This window comes from Falco punctatus (assembly GCF_963210335.1).
Source record: "Falco punctatus genome assembly, contig: scaffold_30, whole genome shotgun sequence".
NCBI lineage: Eukaryota > Metazoa > Chordata > Aves > Falconiformes > Falconidae > Falco > Falco punctatus.
In genome coordinates, this window is record NW_027660235.1 from 472,050 (window position 1) to 493,319 (window position 21,270).

A 21,270-nucleotide genomic window follows, 5' to 3' on the forward strand; every position below is an offset into this window, starting at 1 on the left:
CCATCGGGAGTATCTTTTATTTGTGGGGACAGAACGTGGCCCATCATCCCTTCTCATAACAGGAGGTCCACGTAGCCTCAGCCGCCTTTCTGTCCTGACTCCTAATACATCTCTGATTTTACAGCACCGTCTCTCTCATAGGGCAAAGTGTAGCATTCATGCATATGCACCTGATTGTGAAGACCACGTGGAATTTTGGTCTTTTAGTCAACGCTTTGCTGCCTCCCTTTTTATACCTGGAGCGGCTGCTGGAAAAGCATTAGCAACTTTAGATAAGCTTGGCTGCTGGCTTGCTCAACAAGGGAATGCTACTAGCAATGTATTGTCTGGTCTTTTATTAGATGTAGACAGTGTTCGCCATGCTTCATTGCAAAATAGGGCCACTATCGATTTTTTGCTTTTAGCGCAAGGACACGGCTGTGAGGATTTTGATGGCATGTGCTGCATGAATCTCTCTGACCACTCGGAATCGGTTCATGCCAGCATTTCAACAACTTAAAGCTGGAGTCTTTAAACTTTCACAAGACAACAGCTGGGATTGGTTGGATAAACTTTTTGGAGGATGGGGACTGTCGGGATGGTTAAGAAGTTTAGTGAAGACGATTGTTTATGCCTTAGCCGTTTGTGTCTCCTTGTTACTCTTTTTACCCTGTTTGCTGCAGTGTCTACAAAAGTGGATAACACAGTCTGTGAAGAAAGTTCTTTTTGTGCAACAGGAAGGGGGAGATGTGGGACAGGGCCTGAGAGGCAAGTCTCCAAGTACGGTCCAGCTGATAAGCGGGGATGTGCTGGAGCTTGTGGGCCATCAACCTTGGGAGGACGGCCATAAAACCTTGGCAGGATGGCTACAAACCTCGGGAGGACAAGGCATGTGAATAGGTAACAACTGACAGGAGGAGTCAGGCTGAGTAAAGATAAGGGAATGAGGAACAAATGGCCCAAAAGAGAAGTAACAACTTTGTGCTGATTGATGACTATTGAAACTTACTTAAAGCGCTCTTTGTTTGTAGTTAACCAATGAGGGATTGCCTAGTATGTAATGTGTAGTTTAAAGAACCAATCTGTTTAAAGCGCGCGGCCTCTGATAACGTATATAAACTTGTGATTGTATACAATAAATCGACATTTGCTTGCATCAAGCAGCGTCCCGTCTCTCATCGCGGCAGTTGGAGCCCTGCCCCTGTTTCCCTGCAGGCTGTAGGCACCATCTCGCTGCCCTGCCTTGCTCTCACCCCAACATTGCCATGGGCTGGCTGATCCAGGCTCCCTCTGGCTGAGCTCTTGCACCGCAGCAGGACCCCTGGAGTGACAGTTCTTCCTCCCGATAGTCACTCTCCACCATCAGAGCTTGCCTTTGTCACATTTTTTCCTCTCTTGAGATTTTTCCCACTGCCCAGCAAAGCTTTACCATCTCAGAAACTACGCTTCAAGCAGGGAACCCAACCTGTTCGGGGGTTTTTTGTGGTCTTTCCCCTCAAAAAAGTGAAGTCACCTCCACATGGTCTTCCAAACCACATGGCTGCTGCTGGCCTTTCAGCTTTTTCCAGAGACATGACCAAGCCCTGTGCCTGCTGCTGTCCTCTCATGTCCACAGGCAAAATGGACATGACAAGCCTTATCCCAGCCCTTCTCCTGGATGGGGCCTGTGGGGTCCCTTGGCAGAGGGACTGTCCCAGCCACGTTCCTGATGCTGGCCTGTCACCTCCAGAGGCAGAACTGACCTCACAGGCCCCTCACAGCCAGGCACGTCCTCCTGCATGAGGAGTTCCTGAGACCCAGGTGCCCTCCTAATACCAGACCCCTCCATCACCCTCCTTTTGTCCAGGGGTGTGACCACCGAAAAACAAGTTTGTTTTTCTCAGATTTATCAAATACCTTTCCCGCAATCCATTTGAGTGGAGAAACGTTCTTCAGATGAGCTCCTCTATTTGTGTTGACACATTCTATAGATGCTCTTATATCTCTATGGTTTGTTTTTTGGTTGGACTGACCTTTAACTGCGCAGCTGAGGCAGGGTCAGCTAGAGCAGCCTGCTCAGTAACTGGTCTAGGTAGGCTTCCAATACCATGGAAGCACAGAAACAGAATCATTGAGGTTGGAAAGGACCTTAAAGATCATCACATCCAACCGTAACCTGAGTATCAGTAAGTCATCACTGAACCATGTCCCTAAGCACTGCAACTGTGTATTTCTGAAACACCTCCAGGGCTGGAGATTCCCCCAGCTCCCTGGGCAGCCTGTCCCAATGCTTGACCACCCTTGCAGTGAAGATGTTTTTCCTCATATGCAATCTGAACCTCTCCTGGTGTAACTTGAGGCTGTTGCCTCTTGTCCTGTCACTTGTTATCTGGCAGAAGAGACCTACCCCCACTCATCTACAACCTCCTTTCAGGTACTTCTAGAGAGCAGTAAGGTCTCCCTGAAGCCTCGCCTGCTCTAGACTGAACAAGCCAAGTCCTCTCAGACCCTCTTCACCCAAGCAAGGCTCCAGACCCTTCACCAGCCTTGTTGCCCTTCTCTGGATACACTCCAGCAGCTCAACGTTTCTCTTGAACTGAATGGCCCAAACCACAAACGCTTTGTTTGACGTGTGGCCTCAGCAGTGCCGAGTACAGGGGGTCCATCACTGCCCTGGTCCTGCTGGCCACGCTCTTTCTGATACCAGACACGATGCTATTGGCCTTCTTGGTCATCTGCACACAACTGATGGCTCATGCTCAATCATCTGTCAATCCTCACCCTCAGGGTGCTTCCCCACCAGGCAGCCTTCCAGCCACTTTGCCCCAAGCCTGCAGAGTTATGTGGGGGTGTGGTGAGCCATGTGCAGAACTGGCACTCCTCCTGGATGAACTTCATACAACTGGACTCAGCTGAACAGTCCAACCTGTGCAGACCCCTCTGCAGAGCCTTCCTGCCCTCAAGGAGATCAGCACTTCCACCCCACTTGATGTTGTATGCAAACTCACTGAGGGTGCACTCAATCCAGACCATTGATAAAGTTCTGAAGTAGGACTGGCCTCAACACTGAGCCCATGGATCACCAGTAATTATGGGTCGTCACGTGGGTGTCACTCCATTTACTACCCCTCTTGGGGCTTGGCTGTCCAGCCAGCTTTAACCCAGCATGGAGAACACCCACCAAAGCCATGAGCAGCCAGGTTCTCCAGGAGAATGCAGTGGGAGATGTTGTCCAAGGTTTTTTTAAGGTCCAGGTAGAGAACACCCCCAGGCTTTCCCTCATCTGCTAGGCAGGCCACCTTGTCACAAAATGAGATCAGATTCTTCAAGCAGGACCTGCCTTTCATAGATCTGTGCTAGCTCGTCCTGACCTCCTGGTTGTCCTATGCTTGCTGTTGGCTGTTGTTCAGGATGATCAGCTCCACAACCTTCCCTGGCACTAAGATCAGGTTGACAGTCCTAGGAACCTCTTTTCTACTTTTCTTGTAGGTGGGCACCACTCTGACTAACCCCCAGGCTTCTGGTGCCTCCCCAGTATAGCCAGGAGTCTTGATAGTCACCCCTGGGGCAATGCATTTAGCGAAACAGACCAACGGTTTTCACAGTGTTCCTGGATCACGGCATGTCCATAGCCAAGGACACTTTCCAAAGCACTTTGTCCTCCCTGGACATGAGGTTCACCTGCACCACATGTCCTCTGGGGCTGCAGAGGCAACACAGACAGACATGTCCTCTCCTGCCAGCACTGCACAGTCCAGCCCTTTGTCCCTCTGGTCTTGAGGACAGCTGGGTTTCCTCTCCTTAGGGACATTGCATTTCACCGTTACAGTGCCACCTGCCAACCACCCCAGTATGCTCTGCAGCAAAATTTAGCATGCATTGGACTTTGGGCACTTGGTACCCGCTATTTTTGTTACATGTTTGATCTTGGCCCTGGTGCCACAGCTGAGGTCCAACGCGTCCCTTCTCTGCCATAAAGAACCTAAATCAGGGAGAGCAAGGGGCCAAACTCTTACTTAACCAGCCTGAGGAAGCCTTTAGGATCAATGACCTCACATCTTACTGCGGACTTTTCTGACTCCGTGGGTTTACATGGCAAGGGTTTGGGAGCGGTCATGGGGTTTGTAGGGCTGACAAAGGTGAGAAGAGGTCAAGAGTTGGCCCCATGGCCAAGAAAGCCACATTCAGCTGGCTCTGAAATGGACCTGCTACCTCCCTGAGCTCATAAGTAATTCTAGCTGTGAATTCTCTCTGTGAAAAACCAATGCAAGAAAGGACATAAGACAGTGTGCAGCGTTTGTAAGAGAAAGGCGTGAGAAACAAGGCACAGGAACAGCCCTACAAACACCACGTGAGTGAAGAAGGAGGGGGGGCAGTGAGGGAGAGGCTTGCTGGGCTCATGGAAGCCAACGGTCAACCCACTGACCCCGACGTTCACAGGTCAGCACAGTGACAATGTTCCTTTAGGTGTCTGTAGGTTCTTTACATCAGCATTTTAGCATTGCTGCCAGATGGGCCAACAGCTGTGATGCTCAGCTGGATCTGAAACCCTGTGTCACCCCTGTCCACCTTGGCTCCAGCAGCAAAGGAATGATGGAGTCTCATCTCCCAGGGGCAGTGAGGCAGGAGAGCAGCGGAGTGCAGGTGCCGGGCCTCAGGGTGGCAGGCTGTGGCCAATGCTGGGAACTTTCACTGGGCAGTATCACTCAAGGGAGAAGGATTCAGTGCAAGTGGTCACAAGGACGCCATGAGGCCCCAGGGCCAGAGGACAACTCGCCTTCTCATAGGCCTTGGTGGCAGAAACAATGGCCGTACGCAAGGGGACAACCCTTGGGTTCTCTTGGTGACTTCCAGCCTTGCCCGTGCCCTTTGCCTTCCATCTCACGCTGTCCTACGCTGTCCCACGGCTGATGCTTTTCCCCGGCAGGCTGCAGGCACCCATCTGGCTTCCCCACCTTGCTCTCACCCTGCCCTTGCCACACATGCACCGATGTCTGCCCACCCTCACACGCTGTTCCTGCAAACACACACACATGGACTGATCTCACACTCCTTCTGGACGACGTCTCCCACCACAGCACAAGCCCTTGAGTGACATTTCCTCCTCCTGACCTCCAGTCTCCACTTTCCCAGCTGCACTGGGTGGCAGCGCTTCTCCCTCCTGCTCTTCCCTACCTCCAAGGAAAGCTCCACCACCTGGGAAACCACCCTTCAGGCGGGCATCCCGACCCGTCACCCTCCTGGTGGCCTTTCCCCTGACCATGCCACGGCCTCACCGCGCTCTTCCAAGGCTGCGAGCCTTTCAGCTTCTCGCATAGGCACGAGCAAGCGGTGTGCCTGCTGCTGTGCTGCCATGTTCTCAGGCAGCAGCGACGTGACAAGCAAGAAAGAAGCCCCTCGGTGGAGTGAGCCCAGGTCCTTAGGCAGAGGGGATCTCACAGCCCATGTGCCACCCAGGGGCCTTCTGCTGGCCTGCCCGAGACACGGGCAGATGGAGCTTAACAGCACGTGTCCCAGCCATGAGTCAGGGGCTGCCCTACGCGCTGTTTCAGGCAGAGGTGACCTCACCGCCCCTTTCCCAGGCACATTGCTGCTGTTGGGCTGTCCCCTCCGCAGGCAGAACTGGCCTCACTGCCCCCGTCACAGCCATTGGCTTCCTGCTGGGATGTGAGTCCCTGAGACACAACTGACCGCGAGATACCGTCCTCAGCCGTCACCCTCCCCGTGGCCCAGCACCCCAGCAGATAAAGGGAAGCTTCTCTCAGCCAATTTATCTCATGGATTTCCTACCCACCATTAGGGTGGAAGAACATTCCTCAGGGGAACTGCTCTGTTTCTACTGGACCCTGTTTTGTCTCTGCTTCTGCGCCTCCGTTTTCCCTTCTTCCCCCTGCTATCCCATCCCAATTGAGCTCTCCAGGGAAGTGAGTCAATGAGTCCTAGAATATCTCAGGTTGGGAGAGGCCCCTGTAAATCCACTTGTCCAGCTGTCCTGCTGAAGGCAGGGTGAACTGGATGGCATCTCTCAAGGGCTCTGCCCACTTTGGCATCATCCACAGAAGGGTCTGAAAAGCCACTTTGTCAGCTTGTACTGGGAGACAATCAAGACATTCAACACACTTGGCCCAACTGCTTGCACTGGAAGATGTCACTAGTCAGTGGCCAACAGGAGGACTTGACCACTGGTGACATTTCGTCTTGAGCCCCTGTGGCGTATGATGCACCGACTCTGGGAGCGGATTGAAGGCACAAAGACACTTGAAGACACCTCGAAGACACTTTACTAAAATCAAGCAAGCCTTTTATACCTTTGCAGGGGGCTGACGTGTCAGCCTGTAACTGTGCTCTGCAACTTTCAGCTCTTGGCTCTTTTTTTATTACAGACACAGCAGCTCAGCAGCTCCCTTTATCTACGAGGCCACAAGCTCTGCAGACCACTCCCTATCTTCAAGGTTCTCCTCTTGCTCCCATGGCTTCCTTCCAACAAGCATAACTGTGTCTCTCTCCCAAGGTCGGGTTTCGCTCCCTGACGCCATTGAGCTAGCTCGAGACATAGCCACAAGCCGCCAGCAACTTCCCACCCACAGTGTCCTCCATTTCTTCACTCCAGAAGTCACCCATCTGCCTCTACAGAAAGTGCAGGAGAAAAAGTCAAACCCCTTGCAAAGGTGCAGGCACAAACCATTCCCTTCTTGCCTCAATACGTATGGGTGCAGCAATCCCTTTGATGTCCCACAACTACCTGGAACTGGCTGCAGGAGTATTTCCATCGTCATTTCCCCAGACACTACGGTGAGGATGACCAGCCTGTATTTCTCCCAATTGTCCTTCTTGCTTTTCCTGAACAAAGGCTGGATGTCTGCCTTTTGCCAGGACCCCAGAACCTCCCTGATTGCTCGGACACATTTGAGGGCACCATCCAGAAAGGGTGCCGTGATCAGACAGAGGCACTTGCAATGACCCTGCCCAAGGCAGGTGAGATGAATCTCCCTGGGACAGTGGCCTTTGTTCCTGCAGTCACACACAGGAACGGCGGTGCCCTGGGAGGTGTCCCCACCTCAGCTGGCCTCATGCACTGCTGGCGTGGTTGAACCCCAGCCTCATGCACACAGGGGTGCTCAGAGGCACGAGCCCGTCCCTGGCACGTGCGGAGGCAGAGCACTGCAGCAGGCACAGTGACTGCCTGGCCTCCTGCTGCCCCTGCCAGAGGCTGGCAGCACCTCAGCCCGGGGGTGTCACGCCCTGCTCGGCACCTCGCGGTGATGGCCCTCGTCATGAGCAATGGGCACGGGGACCTCGGTTCAAGGAAGCACGTTGCAGTGGTCTCCACAAATCCATAGCATTTGATGGAGGCCAGCACCGTCACAGAGTGCTCGTTGCCTGCCCCTGCCTGCGCTCACAGGACTGCCACGCAGCACGGCAGTGACCAAGCTGCCAGAGCACTCAGGCCTTACACCAAGGCAGGGGGTCAGAAGGAGAGTGTGGAAGTGGAAGGAGGACAGCACTGGAGAGCCATGTGCTGGTGTTCCCTGGTACTGCTGCCATGCCAGGAATTTTTTCCCCTCCGTCTGTGGATACAGGAACTGTCCCTGCAGCTGCAGAAAGGCCTTGGAAGGAAGAATCCCAGGAAAAACATAGTGGTTTAATGGCCCTTTGGCTTTGTTAGATATGGAGAGAGCAGGGCACCTTCAGAAAAGAAAATCACAGAAGGAATCAGAATGGGGACGACACCTTTATCAGAAATGAAATACCCTGAGAAACTACAACAAATTCAGAAGATACTCTGCGTCTGTGATAAATTACATTAAAAATGTTATTCAGATTTTTATTCCTTCAGAAGAAGATACAGTTATCAGTTAGCACATTGCACCCTTGAGCTCCTGGTTCCTCATGCTGTAGATGAGGGGGTTCACTGCTGGAGGCACCACCGAGTACAGAACTGCCACCAACAGGTCCAGGGATAAGGAGGAGATGGAGGGGGGCTTCAGGTAGGCAAACATGGCAGTGCTGACAAAGAGGGAGACTACAGACAGGTGAGGGAGGCACGTGGAAAAGGCTTTGTGCCGTCCCTGCTCAGAGGGGATCCTCAGCACAGCCCTGAAGATCTGCACGTAGGACAGCACAATGAAAACAAAACAGCCAAATAATAAAGAGGCACCAGCCACAATAAGCCCCACTTCCCTGAGGTAGGTGTGTGAGCAGGAGAGCTTGAGGATCTGTGGGATTTCACAGAAGACCTGTCCCAGGGCATTGCCTTGGCAGAGCGGCAGTGACAGTGTATTGGCCGTGTGCAGCGCAGCATAGAGAAACCCACTGGCCCAGGCAGCTGCTGCCATGTGGACACAAGCTCTGCTGCCCAGCAGGGTCCCGTAGTGCAGGGGCTGGCAGATGGCCACAAAGCGGTCATAGGCCATGACGGTGAGGAGAGAACACTCTGCTGAAAGGAAAAAGACAATCAGGAAGAGCTGTGCAGCACATCCTGAGTAGGAGATGTCCCTGGTGTCCCAGAGGGAGTTGGCCATGGCTTTGGGGACAATAGTGGAGATGGAGCCCAGGTCGAGGAGGGAGAGGTTGAGGAGGAAGAAGTACATGGGGGTGTGCAGGTGGTGGTCGCACACTACGGTGGTGATGATGAGGCCGTTGGCCATGAGGGCAGCCAGGTAGATGCCCAGGGAGAGCCAGAAGTGCAAGAGCTGCAGCTCCCGCGTGTCTGCCAATGCCAGGAGGAGGAACTGGGTGATGGAGCTGCTGTTGGACATCTGCTGCCTCTGGGCATGGGGACCTGTCACAGGAGAAAAAGACAGTGATAATTTAGGGGAGACTTCTGCAAGCAAAATCAAAGCCATTTCCCACAGACCACCCCCCCGTCACACACAGACATCCCTCTCTTTTCTCAGAGACCTTCCTGCAGCTGTGTGGCTGCAGCCCTGCTTGGTGCTGGCCGTGTGGGCGATGAAGAGCAGGGCATCTGCCCACGGGCTCTTGACCAGCCAGCCCCACTCTGCAGCAGTGGGTGGGGGCAGGGACCAGTCCCGGTGTTAACTTTGTCCTGTGAAACCAGTGCCAACGCAGAAGGGCTGGTCAGCGTCTGCAGCACCAGTGCTAAGGACCAAGAAGGGTGAAGGCATTTTAAGACAGATTTAGTTATTTTTCACACCTCCCCCCATCTCTCCTGTTAAGTATTCTCGGATGTCAGAAAAGCAGAGCATTTTTGCTGCCCTCCGGTGGAACAGAGTGAGGTCTGTGAGGCAAGAGGATTACCTGTGGGTGAGGGCACAGTGAGGGGAGGTGGTCTGTCCATCTGGTTCCCAGTTTCTATGGGCTTGCACCTTCCTGAGATGAATGGTGGCCACACTCCCATGTTACCCTGAAATACCACAAGGCACTGCTGAGAACAGACTGACCCACCACAGACCAGTAAAGGTTGTAGGCTTTCATCAGAAGTCAGCATCCCACCCACAGCAAAGGATACACAGCTCATTTCACCCACCCCAACAGCGTTTTCTCCATCACAGAAACTCTACGCCTCTACGTGGGGCTTTCAGCTCACTAATGGGTGCGAGGGGACAGGTTTCCATTCTGGAGGGCAACGCACTGCTTGGAAGGGAACTTCAAGGAGGTAGCCAAGTGCCCTAACAAGAGCATCAGGTTCAGGGAGAACCAGCCTATTGCCCAGCTCCACATAGGGCATTGCCCACAGCCCCACAGCTGAGAGGAAAGCTGGGACACCTGTTCCCATGGACACACCTGCAGGAGAGGACCCCCAAGGTCAGAGTGTGACTCTGCAGCTGAAACACCCATCCCCAGAGAGCCTGACAGCAAGAGCAAGAGAATAAAACTAACCCCAAAAGGCAGAGAAAGAAGTAAAATTGCACTGATGGTCTAGGTAAGAGTGTCCAGGGCGAGCGTGCCAGGCACTGAGGGCAGCGTTGCCCTTGCCCAGCTCTGCTCGCCACCTCCCACACACCAACATTGCCGGGCAGCTGCTCTCAGCCCCTGTGCTCTGCAGAGGGACCGGGGCACGTGGCTGCAGAGCTGCACCGTGGCTCTGCTGGAGCTCTGGCTGCAGGGGGGGTGGCTCACACCTCAGGACCCCCAGCCCTGAGGGCAGAGGCTTTGCTGGGGGGAGAGCAGCCAGGGGGATGCCTCAGAGAAAGGGGTCTGCACTGCACATGGTCAGAGAGAGCTTTCTGATTCTGCTTTCAACAACAATTCTGTCTGAAGTTTCCTATCAGTCCTTGCAATATCCTGGATGTCAGGAGATTTTCCTTGTGGGAGGTATCTCCCTGTGCCAGGTCTTTCCCTGTCAGTGCTCACAGACCACATCTCTGCCTCTGTGCACTGGCCCCGCACAAACGTGCCTCTCTGCAGGGCACTGGCTGGGCGCAGGGTCCTGTCCTCAGGGGGAAAAGGGCAGCTCAGAACGACCCTGATGGCTCCAGCAAAGGTGCTGCTGCTGCTGTTCATAGGCGGAGGAGTGGCTGAGGGCGCTTCAGGAGGCTCCTGGCAGACCTCCTCATCACTCAGAGTTACAGCTGGCAGTCTCAGGGACATCTTCAAACTCAAGATCTCCATTAACATTTCTGCCTTACCTCTCCTGCCCCCAACAACAGAAAGCTGAAAACACAGATTGAGGAGAGCCCTGGATTTATCATAGCAATCCCTGCGCTGACCTTCGATATGAAAAGTCTCATCCAGACACATTCTGAGGATAACCTATCCTTGTAAGCAGCGCTCAGCCATGCAGCACACTCTCAACAGCAGAGAGATCCTTCCCTCTCGGGGCTCGGTCCATACGCCCCCAGAGCTGTGGGGAGCCCCCCGGCAGACTGAGAGCTGCCCCTGGCAGGCGGCAGAGCCCCTGCCCCAGCACACAGCCCCCGCGGCTGCAGGGACCCTGCTGGCAAGGACAGCCCTGGGCACCCCTGCCTGCACAGCCACCTTCACAGCCCTGCAGCCGGCCCTGGCACAAGGCAGCCCACATGCCCTGGCCCTCCCACGCTGCAGCAGGGAAGCCCTGCTCTGCAGCACACTGGCCTCCTCCACAGCAAAAGGCTCCCACACGGTCCCACAGGCTGGGGGGGCCCCAGCTGCTGCAGACCCGGCTAGCAACTGCAGAGGCATTGCCCTGCAGCCACACACTTACCCGCTCAAGGGCTCTGCAGATTTCTCCAGCAGGGAGCTCTCAGCAGCCTCCCACCAAGGTCTGCTTTTGAGCTCTCCCTGCCTCCCTCCTCTGCCCCTCTGGGCTCCCTCCAGCTGTCCCTGGGGCTGCAGGGGAACCTGCTGGGCAGCAGCATGAGGCAATCCCTCATGGGCCTTGCCTCACCTGGGGGGACACACTTATTTCCAGCACTGGCAATTCCCTTACTAGAAAAAGTTTTCTGCATGAGTATCAACTTTTGTTAACCCATTACTAGACAGGACACCAGGAAGACTGCAGCAAAGGATCCAAGTACTCCTAAAGGAGCGTGTGTGTACGTGTGTGTCTGGTGGTTCTGCAGGCAGGGCGGGGAGGATGTCCTCAGTGCTTCAGTAAGCCCTGCAGAGCCCATTGCAGCACTTCATTGCACAGTCCGAGGGCTCAAGACTCAGCTCTCCTTTGCCCAGGCCACGTCTCTGCTCTGAAGCAAAGCCTTTGCACCCACGGGCTCGGGGACACTTGGTACCAGTTGCCTTATGGCCAGGCAGAGCTGGGCTGGTGCCACAGCTGGGGGGCTTCAGCCCAGATGTGCAGCAGTGCCCTCAGCCAGGGGCCCACGCAGAGGCAGCTGGAGCCCGTCCTGTTGCAGACAGAGCTGTGACACTGAGGGAACCAAGTGCCAGGGCAGGTGGCAGAGCTCAGCACAGCTGCTTGGCAAGGACAGCAGCCTCCAACAGGTCCAACATTGAAAATGGAGTTTATGCTTGTGGGGCAATTCCAGGGCACCCGAAGGAGCGTTCCCTCCTTCTGCACAGGCCACAGCCTGCCAGTGTGTGACCTGGGGCCTGCACTCTGCTGCTCTCCTGCCTCACTCCCCCTGGGAGATGAGACTCCACCATTTCTTTGCTCCTAGAACCAAGGTGGACACGAATGATGCAGGGTTTCAGATCCAGGGGAGCATCACAGCTGTTGGCCCATCTGGCAGCTGTGCTAAAATGCCGATGCAAAGAACCTGCAGACACCTAAAGGAGCATTGTCACTGTGCTGCCCTGTGACTGTCGGCGGGTGGTTACTTGACCGCTGGCTTGCAGGATCCCACCAAGCCTCTGTCTCGCGGCTCCCCTCCTTCTTCACTCACCTTGATGTCTATAGGGTTGTTCTCTCACATAATTCTCACTCCTCTCCCGTTGTGTTTTGTCCTTTCTGCCATAGGGTATCACAGAGGTGCCACTAGAATTGCTTATTGGCTCAGGTTTGGGCAGGGGCTGGTCCATTTTGGAGTCAAATGAAGGTGGCTGTTATGGCCATGGAGTCAGCTCTTGGTCTCTTCTCACCTCTGCCAGCCCTACAAACACCTCCAAACCAGTCCCAAACCCCTGCCATGTAAACACACAGGATCTCTAAATTCCCCAAGAAGATGTGAGGTTATTGATCCTAAGGCTTCCTCACGCTGCTTAAATAAGACTTTTCCCCTTCCTCTCCCTGATTTAGGTTATTTCAGAGCAGAGTTACCCTGAACCACACCTGTGTCACCTGGGCCAAGCTCAGACATGTAACAACAAAAATAACAATGGGTACCAAGTGTCCAAGGTCACACGCCAGCAAAATATTTTGCTGCAGCGCATGCTGGGGTGGTGGTCAGAGGTCACTGTGAAGGTGAAATGAGATGTCCCTAAGGAGAGCAATCCATGCTGTCCCTGGGACCAGAGACATGCAGGGCTGGACTGTGCAGTGCTGCAGGAGAAGGCATTGCTGCCAGTGATGCCTCTGCAGCCCCAGAGGACATGTGGTTCCGGTGAACCTCATACCCAGAAAGGACAAGGTGCTTTTGATTGTGTCCTTGACCATGGACATCCCGTGATGCAGGGACACTTTGAAAATCATTGGTCTGTTTCTCTATTGCCTCAGCACAGCGATGACTTTCAACAGTGCTGGCTAACTGCGGAGGCCCAAGACGGCTGAATGTTAGTCAAGTGGTGCCCACCTACAAGAAGGGTAGGAGGGAGGATCGGGATAACTACAGGCCTGTCAACCTGATCTTAGTGCCAGGGAAGGTTGTGGAGCTGATCATCCTGAGCGCCATCGCACAGGAGCCGCAGGAAAACCAGGAGGCCAGGACCAGCCTGCATGGGTTTATGAAAGGCAGGTCCTGCCTGATGAACCTGATCTCCTGCTGGGACAAGGTGACCTGCCCAGTGGATGAGGGAAAGGCTGTGCATGCTGTCTACCTGGACCTTAGGAAAGCCTTTTGGCTCCACCTCCCACTGCATTCTCCTGGAGAAACTGGCTGCTCATGGCTTTGGTGGGTGTTCTCCGTGCTGGGTTAGAGCTTGCTGGGCAGCCAAGCCCCAAGAGGGGGAGTAAATGGAGTGACATCCAGGTGACGATGGCCCATAAGTAGTGGTGTTCCCCAGGGCTCAGTGCTGGGGCCAGTCCTGTTTCAGAACTTCATCAGTGACCCAGACAAGGGGATTGAGTGCGCCCACAGTGATTTTTTGTACAACATCAAGTTGGGTGGCAGTGCTGGTGTCCTTGAGGGCAGGAAGGCTCTACAGAAGAATCTGGACAGGTTGGACCTTTCAAGTGAGTCCAATTGTATGAGGTTCAACCAGGAGAAGTGCCAGTTCTGCACCTGAGTCACAACAGCCCCACACAAGGCTACAGGCTTGGGCCAGAGTGGCTGGAAGGCTGCCTGCTGGGGAAGCACCCTGAGGGTGAGGGTTGACAGATGGTTGAGCATGAGCCATCAGTGTGTCCGGGTGGCCAAGAAGGCCAATAGCATCCTGTCTGGTATCAGAAAGAGCGTGGCCAGCAGGACCAGGGCAGTGATGGACCCCCTGTACTCGGCACTGCTGAAGTCAAACCTCAAACAACGTGTTTCTGTTTTGGGCTCCTCACTTCAAGAGAAACGTTGAGGTCCTGGAGCATTTCCAGAGAAGGGCAACAAAACTGGTGAAGGGTCTGGATCCCTGCTTGGATGAAGGGTGACTGAGGGGACTTGAGTTGTTTAGTGTGGGTAGTAGGAGGCTCAGGGGGGACCTTACTGCTCTCTAGAAGTACCTGAAAGGAGGTTGTAGATGGGGTGGGTAGGAGTCTTCTGCCAGATAACAAGTGACAGGACAAGAGGCAAGAGCCTCAAGTTACACCAGGAGAGGTTCAGATTGGATATGAGGAAAAACATCTTCACTGCAAGGGTGCTCAAGCACTGGAACCAGGGAGCTGGTGGAATCCCCAGCCCTGGAGGTGTTTCAGTAGAGGTAGATGCAATTCTTCATGGCATGATTTAGTGATGAAATTGGCCGTCCTGAGTTTACATTTGGATTTGATGATCTTTAAGGTCTTTTCCAAGCTAAATGATTCTCTGTTTCTGTGCTTCTATGATATTGCAAGCCTACCTAGACAATCTGCTGAGAAAGTTGGTTTAGGTGACCCTGCCTCAGCTGGAGGGGTGGACTCGATGACCTCCAGAGGTCAGTCCAACCTGAAAAAACACCATAGAGCTATAAAGGCATATATGAAATGTGTCAACACAAATAGAGGGGCTGAGCTGAAGATGAGCTTGTGGGAAATGGCTTGTGGGAAAGATATTTGACAAATCTGATGAAACCAGCATGCTTTTCTGTGGTCAGAACCTGGGCCAGAATGAGGGTGATGGAGGGGTGTGGTATTGGGAGGGAGGGGCCTGTGAAGTCAGTTCTGCCTCTGGAGGTGACAGGTCAGCATCAGGAACGTGGCTGGGACAGTCCCTCTGCCAAGGGACCCCATAGGCCCCATCCAGGAGAAGGGCTTGGATAGAGGTTGTTTTGCCTGGGGACATGATGGGACAGCAGCAGGCACATGGCTTGGTCATGTCCCTGGGAGAAGCTGAAAGGCCAGCAGCAGTTACGTGGTTTGGGAGACCATGTGAGTATTCCTTCTCTCTGGTGAGAGAGCAGAGCATAAGAAAAGGCTTCCTGGCTGCATTCCCTGCTGGAAGGGTATTTTCTGAGATGGTAAACCTTTCCTGGGCAGGGGAAAACAGCAGGAGAGAGGAAAAAATGTCACCAAGTTTCCACTAGGAAAGCAGAGACTGGAGCTCAGCAGGAAGAACTGTCACTCCAGGGGTCCTGCTGCGGTGCGAGGGCTCAGCCAGAGGGAGCCTGGATCAGCCCATGGTTTGTGTTTCAAGGAACAGCCAGTGAGAGTGGAGGTACCTCAGCGAAGGTATGGCAATGTTGGGGTGAGAGCAAGGCAGGGCAGCGAGATGGTGCCTACAGGCTGCAGGGAAACAGGGGCAGGGCTCCAACCATGCAGGACAGCCTATGGTGGGGATGGCAGAGGGCACTGGCAAGGCTGGAAGGCACCAGTAGAACCCAGGTCTGTGTCCCCTTGGCTGTGGCAGCTGTCTCTGCCTCTGAGGGCCATGACAAGACATGATGTCCTCACGGCACGGGGGCATCTTTGCCTCCTTGCAGCCCCATGGGGAAGCTGGAAGTTTGCTGTGCCATTGCTGTCCTTCACTGGGCATTGGATGCCCACCTTCCATGGTCCCCAGGAAGAGCCCTGAGCCCTGTGTGAGGGACAGCACCGACCTCCCCACAGGCTGCAGGTCACGGCTTGGCCTTTCTGCTTCATCAAGCAAGCCAAGGCTTTGCTCAGCAGCAGAGCTGCCTGCACAGCGCCTTTGCCTTCCTGCCCTCACAGCCTCCAAGGATGGGCTCTAACAAGGCCATGGGGAGGCTTTCTCAGCCATGGCCCTCAGCGGGGCCCATTAACGCTTCCAGGGGCTGTGGGCTTTGCTCCTGACTTGGTGTTCTTGAGAGGTTTCTTCAGTCTCCTCTGAACACCTGAAGTCCACAGCACCACAGACACCCTGGGCTCATGACGAGGCAGAACGCCCTGACAAGCCCAGTCTCCTCCATCAGGGACATCTGGTCTTCAAGTTCGGCGTGTACACTTAATACGTTTCAGCCGTACAGTGAAAGAGAAAGGCAGGCAATGAGCACTTTGGGGAATTGATAGAAGGCTTTTCCAATTGCTATTGATGCACAGTGTCTCCTGAGGAGGTGCAGACAGGTAGGAAAAGCAGTCCCTGGAGCTAATCACTGCGTGGACAGCCTTGCTCCTCAGCTCTCCAGCCCCACGATTTCTGTCCTCAGCTCCATGAGACTTACATCACTTGACATCAGAATTCTTCAACCAACTCTGCAGCTGAATATAGCAAATTCTTGGCAGTAATTATTGGCTGCTTTCCTTAGAGAACAGGGTGTACACAGGAATAAAAGAGGGATTAATTATCGTGAGCGTGTGTAGGGGGGTGGTGGGTTAGAAATTACTAAATAAAAAATACATTTCTCAGCTGTATAATTGTTAGTTCAAGCAACTCCCCATGAGGTCTATTGCCACTACTGAAGAGTTGCCCATAGGGAAAATTACAGACGCTACTGAAAGACAGTCCAGCTTTTCCTCTCTGAACCTTAAAGCAGAAGCTATATAGGTAAAATGGATTGGAGTGGTCAAGGAGAAAGAGGAGAAAGGTATCTGCAGATGAACTTCTTAACCCATAGTTGTAAATCAGGAAACCAGGACGTCAGAATATTCCAATTGACTTCAATTTCATAGAAGGCGCAAACTTTCTGGAACACACAACAAATATTAGAATGTTTTCAATTTTTTTTTTACACATGTATCTGTAGAAATTCTCCCACTTTGATCTACGTATACGCAACAACTGGTATTAAAACCAGCACAGACTCTGCCCTCAGGCGCCAGCTTCATATCTAATGCCATTCCAATTTGCACAGCTCTCGGGGCTATTTCTCACACTTCTTCCTGCAAAGCCTTCATGGCACCTGCAGGGTCCTTGGCCATCTCTTCCATTGCTGTGCATCTCGTTATCGCTGCCTTCTCCAAGTCAGGAACCGCTAACCAAGGAGTAACCGAGGCCACAAGCAGGCTGATGATCTGGGCTATCATTATGACACCCATTACATCTGAGAAGCTCATAGGCCACTAGGAGGCACGTGGCCATGAAGGCAAGTTTGAGGTCCCTGGAGTGTCCCGTTCCCTTGGGGGATTGGCCATCTGCAGCCCAGCTGGTTATGGCTGCAGTAAGAAAGGCACTTGGACTCTGAGACAAAGTGTCATTTCAAATGGCCTTGGTTAGAGCAAACTCTCCTCACACAGAGACAATCGTGTCAGCTGTATGCCGTCCCTTCCGAGGCCGGGAACACGGAGTTTACAGCGTTGGGAGAGTGGTGCAGCAAGTGGTGCAGATCCTGCCTGCAGAAGGGTTATCCCACATTGTCTCCTGTCAGCTCTTGAAGTGTTTTGTGCCAGGGAAAGCCATTCTAGTCATCACTTCTCGTGTTCTAAGAGGAGATGTTCACTTGGGAGGTGGTAACTGCAGTCCCAGACAAAGGTAAGGGCGTGCGGTTGGCCATTCACCAGCAGCTTCCTGCAGATTTCTTCTTCCAATATGGCTTGTTCTGCAACCCAGGGACACACTCAGCACAGCTCAGCCTGAAGGCCAAGAGGTACATGGAGCACAGCACAGGCCTGCTCAGGTTTCCTGTGACACTCATCACTAAGTCCTGCATGTGCAAAGGTCTTCTGCTCAGATTCTCTCAACCTCCTGATGAAGGTTAGAAGGAGAACGACATCTCCTTTAGACCGCTAGAGAAAGGGACCTTTACTTGAAGGCCTTGGTTGAAGGGAAAGTGGAAGATGGTCTGCAGGAGCGGGCTGGAAACTAGGACCATGCGTGGCAGTCAGTTAGCTGAAGGGAATGTGCTCGAGCTTGTAGGTCACTAACCCTGGGAAGACAAGGAGTGTGAATAGACACAACAATTAACATGCTGAGCCATGCTGAGAGAGCATAGGGGAGTGGGGGACGGATGCCGGGAAGGAAAGGTAACACCTTGCTGTTAATTGATGGTAGTTAACCATGAGCTGGGGATTGCCTAGGATGCAATGCTTAGCTTCAAGAACCAATCTGTTTAAAACGCACAACTTCAAGAACCAATCTGTTTAAAACGCACAGCTTCAAGAACCAATCTGTTTAAAACGCGCAGCTTCTGAAATGTATATAAACTCGTGCTACTGTACAATAAATTGACATTGGCTTGTATCACCCTGCGTCCCGTCAATCCATCGCAGCAATGATCCCTGGCCAACATGGCACAAACACTTTCTGGACTTGTTTTGAACAAAAGACAAGGCAGGAATGGTGAAAAACGTGGACGGCACCTTTCAGTCAAGAATGGGTGACTCTGGTAAAGTAGAAATCAAGAGCAAGTCAACAAGACAAACTGTAGCAGGGCTGAGTAGAGAGGAAAGATCCCCTCCACCAACCCTTGGGCAGTGCTCTTCCTAATGCAGGCCAGGATGCCATGGGCCTTATTTGAAAGGTGCAAAGCCAGGAGAAGAGGAGGCTTTGGGGACACCTAATAACAGCCTTCCCATAGCTTCTTGGGTCATATCAGCAGGAAAAGGCAGCCAGGGTCTTGCCTCTTGTGCGTGATGGGACTGTGAGGGCCAATGGGCATCAGCTGAAGCAGAGGAAGACAATGTCCTTCCCCATGAAGACAGTCAAGCAGTGGAGCAGATGTCCCACAGAGCTTGTGCCATGTCCATCCTTGGAGCTTTTCAAGCCCCACTTGAAGGAAAGCCTGAGCTACTTGCTTCAACCCCATAACTGATCGTTCTCTGAGCAGCACGTAGGCCTGGACACCTCCGGAGGTCCCTTCCAGCATGAATGATTCTGGATCTGCATCCACCATGGATCTTGCCTTCATGATGGCAGGGAAATCACTCTGGTTTCCAGCAGCGGTTGAAGCCTAACAGAAAGTGTGTCAGATGACCTGCGACGTTCTTTTCCCACTCCAAGCTTTGCTGCTCAGATGCAGGGCTGCTTGGCTGCTTCCTATGGATTCCTGTTCTTCACCCTTTCCTACCTTTTTCCCTCCTTTCCCATGCACAATTGCTTCTCGGTGACCACCCTTGTATCCTCCCATGCAAGTAGCCCACCTCTCCTTTCCCTTTCCTCCCTGGCCATTGGCTGTCCCCCTTTGGTGATTCTGAGATTTTCACCATAGGTGGCCACTCAGAAGAAGGATTGATCATCCCCCTTGACTCAGCATCATCCCCCTTGACACAGCACTGTTGTGGCCACATGCGGCTTATCTGTGCCTGGGCTTGGAGGTTTCTCATTCTGGAGGAGTGAGGAAAAACTGGAGAGGCTGTGGAGGATGCCTGCCTGGATGGAGCCTGTGGAGGGAGACTGAAGGTCCTCAATGTCTTGAGACAGGCAAAGTGGAGCCTCAGGGCACCACAGGAATAGCATGCACCTGCTTGAAGGGGGGTGTCAGAGATAAGGGAGTGATTCCTGATAGTGACAGGAAGAGAAAACCTCCGCAAAGTGCTGCTTGGAAGGGTAAGATTGGATGTGAAGAGAAAGAAATGTCCCTCGGAGGGTTGCCCTCTGATGCCAGAGTTCACCCAGAGGGTGCCTGGATTGTCCCATGGCTTTGAGCTTCAAGGAACAAGCAGGGATGAGGGGAAAAACTTCCGAAAAGGCAGAGAAATGCGGGTGTGAGGGCTGGGTAGGAAAGCAAGGAAGAGTCCAACCCCCAGAGTGGAAAGAGGTGCCACAAGGACAGTGTAGGGCAACTTGCAGTGGAGATGGCCCAGGGCTGCAGCAAGGCCAAATGGCCCCACAGGGGGCTGAGGCCTCTGTCCCCCTGGCAATGGCAGCTGCCCATGCCACCAAGGCCTGTGACAGGAAACTTGATTTGGAGGGTCTTCTCTTCTGCCCTCCAAGAGCCTGGGGGTCAGGGCTTGGTCTTTCTGCTTCATAAAAAAATCCAAATGTGTTTTGCAGCATTACAGCCACCGACACAGTACCTTTGCCTACCTGCTGGTTTGGCCTCTAATTAGCTCCTCTAACGAGTCCATGGGGACGCTTTGTCAGCGATGGCCCTCAGCGGGACCCATCAATGTTTGAAGGTATTTTCAGTGTTGCTTCTGACTTACGTTCCTTGAGTGGTTGGTTCAGCCTGCTCTCAGTAGCTCAGGTTCATGGCAGGAGCCCCCAATGCCCTAACGAGGTATTTGCCTTTTTGTCATTTCCTTCAAGTCTTGAAGAGCTGTGCAGCTAATTGAATCTGTTCCATTCACGTAGATAAGAGAGAGGATTTCAAAGCGCATTTGAAAGTAATTATTTTTCATTTCATAGGTTATATTTTGCTCCTTATTAGGTTAGAGAGGAGGTTCTAGCAGCAATCTCCAAGTGATAATGATGCAGAGGATCTCCTCAGGAGGTCTGGACTGGTAGGAAACGCAGTCCCTTGAGGTCTGACACAGGATGGACAACCTTGCTCTGAATGTCCCCAAGACCACCCTTTTTCTCATTGTCCCCTGGGACTCACATCCCTTCTCCTTACATCAGACTTCTCCCCTCAATTCTGCAGGTGGGTGCTGCAGCTCCTTTGCACCATCCCCACCTGTTTGCCTTAGAGGACTGGCTGCACTCAGGTGCAGAAGAATTATTCAGATCTGCAAGCAATGTCAAGAATGATCAAGTGTCATAAATAGGCCAACAGCCTCCACAAGCAGATGCCAATTCCAAGCTGTCTCTGATGAGGTGCCTTTCTGCAAGGGACACTCTCATGAGAAATCTTTTAGGCTGTTAGATACAGAAAGATAGATCTAAACAGAAGGGAAGAGCTGGGTAAGGAGACCGTTTGGCTGCAGGAAGACACGCAAGTTTTTCCTTCCTGAAGCTAAAAACAGCAGTACAGGTGAGAGGTACCTAAAAGACCAAAGACTAAAGGGAGGAGAAAAGTGGTGAATAACTGAAAGAGCCTTTGCTGAGACAATCTGCTGAAATACTGACTTCAGAAGTCGTCACTGTCTCCTGCCCAGGTGCAAATATGTTAAAGATGAAAGAAAATAAGGGTGTGGTATAACCGTAATAATAATGGTGAAGTTCTGGTATAAAACCAGTATTTACTTCGAAGTATCGCTTTTGAAAGCTCCTTGAATTGGCAGAGGTCACTTGTGAGAAAGGACAAGTCAATGTTGCAACTGTCTTGGAAGGAGTCCGTAAGTGCAGCTCGGGGAACTACAGGCTGCACGGCCCCCCATGGTGAGGGGTTTGCCACCAGTTAGAGTCCTCTTGGGTGACATTT

General features: G+C 52.9%; 2 protein-coding genes across 4 annotated transcripts in view; both read right to left on the reverse strand.

The window, feature by feature from the left end:
* Positions 1 to 21,270, reverse strand: part of LOC308057440 (uncharacterized protein) — a 279,898-nt gene that overhangs the window by 151,309 nt on the left and 107,319 nt on the right. The gene's annotated exons all lie outside the window — the stretch shown is intronic.
* On the reverse strand, positions 7,815 to 8,858 carry LOC308057472 (olfactory receptor 14C36-like; the record flags this gene model as incomplete). Its single annotated transcript, XM_080411570.1, has 1 exon — positions 7,815 to 8,858. Exon 1 carries the CDS (start codon positions 8,802 to 8,804, stop codon positions 7,815 to 7,817), a length of 990 nt encoding a protein of 329 aa, XP_080267696.1. The 5' UTR covers positions 8,805 to 8,858.